The sequence below is a fragment of the Pan troglodytes genome, chromosome 17, assembly GCF_028858775.2.
Source record: "Pan troglodytes isolate AG18354 chromosome 17, NHGRI_mPanTro3-v2.0_pri, whole genome shotgun sequence".
Lineage (NCBI taxonomy): Eukaryota > Metazoa > Chordata > Mammalia > Primates > Hominidae > Pan > Pan troglodytes.
Window position 1 is genome coordinate 68,811,716 of NC_072415.2, and position 6,000 is coordinate 68,817,715.

Sequence of the window (6,000 nt, forward strand, 5' to 3'; positions counted from 1 at the left end):
CTCTCTGTCGCCTAGGTTGGAATGCAGTGGCACGATCTCAGCTCACTGCAACCTCCACCTCCCAGACTCAAGTGATTCTTGTGCCTCAGCCTCCCGAGTAGCCGGGACTACAGGCGCACGCCACCATGCCCAGTTAATTTTTTGTATTTTTAGTAGAGACAGGTTTCACCACGTTGGCCAGACTGGTCTTGAACTCCTAACTTCAAGTGATCCGTCTGCGTCATCCTCCCAAAGTGCTGGGATTATAGGCGTGAGCCACCACGCCAGGCCCAGATCATTTTTTAATTAAAAGTTAATACCCCATCTCTAATAATAGGGAAGGGTAAGTTTCCTAAGCTGCACTGCTTGGAAAATGTTTTCCCTGTTCATCTAGAGTATAAGATCTCTTTGACTTTGACTACTAACAGTAGTAAGAACTAGAAATTCTAAATGTGTTGTAAGTATTGCATGAAGGAAAAGGAAGATAATGATAGCTGGCGTTTCTCAGTTTCAGGGAGATATAAAGAATGCCTTGAGGATTTGGAACCTGGGAAAGGAGAGTGAGTGGATTTTTGGGGGTGGGGGTGTGTATGCGTGAATATTTTCAGATTGATATATATTCACTGTTGATGCCAATAATAAACCAGATTTTTTTCCTTTTCAGGAACATCTAGTCTTCACAGTATGTTTATCATATCAGTACTCAGGATTGGAAGATACTGTAGAGGACAAGCAGGAAGTGAATGTTGGGAAACCTCTCATTGCTAAATTAGACATGCATCGAGGTTTGGGAAGGAAGACTTGCTTTCAAACTTGTCTTATGTCTAATGGTCCTTACCAGAGTTCTGCAGCCACCTCAGGAGGAGCAGGGCATTATCACTCATTGCAAGACCCATTCCATGGTGTTTACCATTCACATCCTGGTAATCCAAGTAATGTTACACCAGCAGATAGCTGTCATTGCAGCCGGACTCCAGATGCATTTATTTCAAGTTTCGCTCACCATTCTTCATGTCATTTTAGTAGAAGTAATGTGCCAGTAGAGACAACTGATGAAATACCATTTAGTTTCTCTGACAGGCTCAGAATTTCTGAAAAATGACCTCCTTGTTTTTGAAAGTTAGCATAATTTTAGATGCCTGTGAAATAGTACTGCACTTACATAAAGTGAGACATTGTGAAAAGGCAAATTTGTATATGTAGAGAAAGAATAGTAGTAACTGTTTCATAGCAAACTTCAGGACTTTGAGATGTTGAAATTACATTATTTAATCACAGACTTCCTCTTTCTAAGATTTTGTGAATTGGTTGAATAGTTCTATACAAATGAAGTATGGAGGTGTGTATGTTTATATGTATATAACAAAATATTTTCATTGTGACCACTCTGAAGTAAGAGCAATGGGAATGGCATTATTGTAGAATAAGTCATTGTATTTTTAACACCAGAAAGAACCTTGCCGATCACCAGGCATAACCTAATTTTATCCATGGAAGAAACACAGAAAGGCATCTAAGTTAGAGCTGGCACCAGAACTGAGACCTCCAGAAATCTATTCCAGTATTTTTTCCACTACACAACTGCCTTCCTGACAGGTTCTGAGATAAGTGTTATGTTTGTAGATAGAGCGAAATATATTTATATATATATAAATATATACAGATACATATCTGTGTATTATCTCAAGGAATGTACAAACTTTAGTTTTTGATTATAAGGACTTCACTGCAAGTTTTAGTTAAGAGGTTTGTATATAAATCTGTTGTAGAACAGGCTGAAATTTCTTGTTCATAAGATTATGAAACCGCATGAGAAGTGATAAAATGTTTGTTAAAGCTAGATAAAGGTTAAGAATCAAGATATAATGGATAATTTTCATAGCTGCCTATCAGAATTTCCCAAATATTTAGCATCTTCCTTGATAATATGTATTTTCTTCTTGAATTTCACTGGCCTAATGAGATAATACTCTTATCTTTGGTTCTACCTAAAAGTTGGTTAAAGTTGGTTAAAAATGCAATTGGCATTAACAAGGAAAAATACTGAATTAGTAATTTTAAAAGTCTCACAAAGAAAATCCCAGGCCTAGATGGCTGCATTGTTGAATTCTGCCAAACATTAAAATTAGCACTAATTTTTTGCACACTGTTTCTAAAAGTAGGAGAGGAAAGAACACTTCCCAACTTACTTTAGGTCAGTATTACCCTTATACTAGACTAGACATCACAAGAAAACTATAAGCCAATATTCCTTATTAATACAAACACAAAAATCATTAACAAAAATATTAGCAAACTGAATCCAGCAACCTATAAAAAGGATTCTATATCATGACCAAGTGGAATTTATCCCAGGAATTCAAGGTTGGTTCAACATCTAAAAATCAAATAAGCTAATATACAGTCAGTTCTCATTATTCACAGTAATTATGTTCTACAGAATATTCTCCCACAAACACTGAATTAAATATGGAACAACTGCTTTTAGGAGAAAGTGTATTTGTGTATATGTGTGTATACATATGTTTATCTCACGCACATTATGAGCTTGAATTCTTAATTCATCCTAGCAAATTCTACCTTATTTTACAGAAGTGAAAGTGAGGTATCAGAAGTGTTAAGTGACATGCCTGAGGCACCCCACTAACAGGTGTCAGAGCTGAAATTCAAACCCCATCCAGCTGGCCCCAGAGCCAGAGCTTCTTGTACTACACTGAATTGCCCCTGCCATTTCCACCCTCCAGTCATTTCTCTATGAGACTGAAGCAGAAAGGCAGAGCATCATCTTGTTCAGCCTCAGCTGGGAACATGTGTATTGGGTGACTCAAATTTTTCACCCATTTACACATATCCACAAATGACTGCAAAAGTGCCATGGATATCAATTTGAGGGTTATAAATTTTAGCAAGTTGGTAAATTCACAAATACATAACCTTGAATAATGAGGATCAACTGTACCGTATTTAATAAAGCACAAAACCCACACAGATTGTCTTATTACAGCATTTGATAAAATCCAAAACTCTTTCATAAAAACACTCAACAAACTTAGGAATAAAAGGAATCTTCCTAGATATGATAAATATAACATCTATGAAAAGCCCACACCTAACATTATACTTCATGGTGATAGACTGAAGGCTGAATGTTTTCCCCTTAAGATTGGGAAGAAGGACAAGGATGTTCACTCGGCACTACTTCTATTCAGCATTGTACTTGAAGTTCTAGCCACAGCAGTTAGGTTAGGAATTCAAGGTTTGTTCAACATCTAAAAATCAAATAAGCTAATAAAGAAAAGAGGTTTATACTGCAAAAGAAGTGAAACTATATGTATTCACAGTTGATATATAGTTGTATATAGAAAATGCTAAAGAATCCATAAAAAGTAATAAATGAGTTCAATAGGTTGCAGGATACAAGATCAGTTTTATTTCTCTACTAACAGCAAACATTCTGAAAATGAGAATAAAGAAATCCTATATACAGTAGCATCAAGAGTAAAACTCCAACACGTTGTTTAAAGAAATTAAGATCCAGATAAATGGAAAGACATCCATGTTCATGGATTGGAAGACTGAATATTGGTAAGATGGCAATGCTGCCCAAATTAGTCTACATATTCAACAATTCCTATCAAAATCCTAGCTGTATTTTTTGCAGAAATTGACAAACTGGTAAAATTGGTAGGGAAACGCAGGGGACCCAGAATAGCCAAAAAACCTGGGAAAAGAACAAAGTTGGAAGACGTACCAATTTCAAAAAGTGCTACCAAGCTACAATAAGACAGTGTAGGCATATGGATAGACATATCGATCAGAGGAATGGAACTAACATCCAGAAATAAACCCATACATTTCTGATCAACTTGTTTTCAACAAGGATGCCAATACCATCAATAGAGAAGGAGTGGTCTTTTCAACAAACGGTGCTGGGACAACTAACTGGTAGCTACGTGCACAGCAAAAGGATCCCTACCTTCCTACCACATTACAAATTCTAACTCAAAATGGATCATAGACCTCAATAAACTCTTAGAAGAAAACAAGTAAATCTTTGTGATGTTGGGCTTAGGAATGGTTTCTTAGACACAATACCAAAAGCACAAGCAACAAAGGAAAACAGTAGATAAATGGGACTTCATCAAAATTAACTTTAGCGCCTTAAAGGACACCATTAAGAAAGTGAAGTTAACCCTCAGAATGGGAGAAAAATTTTTGAAAAATCATGTATCTGATAAAAACAAACAAACAAACATGCAGGTGCTCAGCTGTGGTTACCACCGAGCAGCACTGTCCAGTGAACTTGCTGTGATGATGGGATGCTTGGTATCCGCACTCCCAGTGTGATAGCCTTTAGCCTCATGGGGTTGTTGAGCAATTGAAATAACAGCTAGTGTGAGGAACTGAACATAAAATTTTAGTTTTAGGACGGGTGTGGTGGCTCATGCCTATAATCTCAGCACTTTGGGAAGCCAGTGCAGGCGGATCACTTGAGCCCAGGAGTTCAAGACCAGCTTGACTAAGATGGCAAAACCCTGTCTCTACTAAAAATACAAAAAAATTAGCTGGGCATGGTGGCACACACCTGTAATCCCAGCTACTAGGGAGGCTGAGGCAGGAGAATCGCGCTTCCCCTTTATACTCTTCTGTATATTTAATTTTTTTTTTTTTAAGACAGAGTCCTGGCTCTGTTGCCCAGGCTGGAGTGCAGCGACATAGTCTCAGCTCACTGCAGCATCCGTGGAGGCTGAAACAGGAGAATCGCATGAATTTTTTTAAAAAATCTAAATATGTAATTTTAAAACTGGCTTAAGAAGAATGATAACAGTTTTGGTCTTTTTTATCAACCATGTTTTTATTTTACTTGAATCTCGTGCCAATTGCTTTGTAATATTAAAGTAGGATTTACACAAGTGGAATTTAGAAAAGATAATCTGTCAAATCTGTCAATACCAATTAGAATGTAATAAAGAAATTAGGATAGTGGAGGTTTGAGCAAGTAAAGGCTCACCCAAATTCAAAGCCAATACTTGATGCTGAGAGGGAATATTTTCTGGAAGGTAATTTTTAAAAATTAAAGTCACAATTATAAATTGTATAATTCCTAATAAAAGAAATCTCAACTCATGGGACAATTTGAATATAAAACACTATTGTTCCTCATTCAGTGATGAACAAGTCAAAACGTTTCAGAAAAGAAAGCCTTTAAAGAAGAATCCTGGCACAGAAAAGGTCCATTTAGACATTGCCTTCTTCCCCCATCTCTAATGCCTCTTTTCAAATCTCTGACTTGCACATGAAGTAACAGTGAGGTGTGCTGTGCAGCAGTCGCAATTTTTTGACTTGTCAAATTGAAGAAATTCAATTATGTAGCCAGAGCTTAGATCACTGACATGTATACTGGCATAAGCTTTTTTTTGTTTGTTTTTAATTTTATTAGAAGTGGGATCTCATTTTGTTGCCCATGCTGGTCTCAAACACCTGTCTTCAAGTGATCCTCCTGCCTCAGCAGCATCAGTTTAATATCTAGATAAAATCTGATGTATGTAATTTTACTTTTAAGGGTTTTTTTCCAAACAGACGTCCTGACAATGTTGTTTCCTATTCCTTGAACATTCACCTGACGCTTATATACTGTCATTACTTTTATCTGTCAACTGATGTCAGCTACTCAATTTACACATTACTTTTGTGCATTTCATCCTGTTTCTCAGTTTGACATTGTCATTCAAATTCGGAGTTTGACACTGAAACCCTGGGCATGGTGGCTCACACCTGTAATCCCAGCACTTCGGGAGACTGCGGTAAGCAGATCATTTGAACCCAGGAGTTTGAGACTAGCCTTGGCAACATGGTGAAACCCCATCTCTACCAAAAAAAAAAAAGCAAAAACAAAAATTAACTGGGCATAGTTGCACACACCTGTAGTCCCAGCTACTCAGGAGGCTGAAGTGGGACGATCGCTTGAGCCCAGAAGGCAGATGTTACGGTGAGTAGAGATTGTGCCACTGCACTCCAGCC

The 6,000-nt window shown here is 37.4% G+C and overlaps 1 protein-coding gene across 10 annotated transcripts in view; it reads left to right on the plus strand.

Moving 5' to 3' along the window:
- MALT1 (MALT1 paracaspase) overlaps positions 1-5,127 on the plus strand; it is an 80,670-nt gene extending 75,543 nt beyond the window's left edge. For 8 of the 10 annotated variants that reach the window (XM_063795761.1, XM_063795760.1, XM_063795762.1 and 5 more), the window contains one exon: positions 644-1,256. In XM_063795761.1, the coding sequence (XP_063651831.1) occupies positions 644-1,081 (438 nt within the window). In that variant the 3' untranslated portion in view covers positions 1,082-1,256. Of the gene's footprint in view, positions 1-643 lie in introns of all 10 variants that reach the window. The other 2 variants (XM_523938.9, XM_001141643.8) reach the window with 1 other exon arrangement.
- Positions 5,128-6,000: the final 873 nt, after the last annotated feature.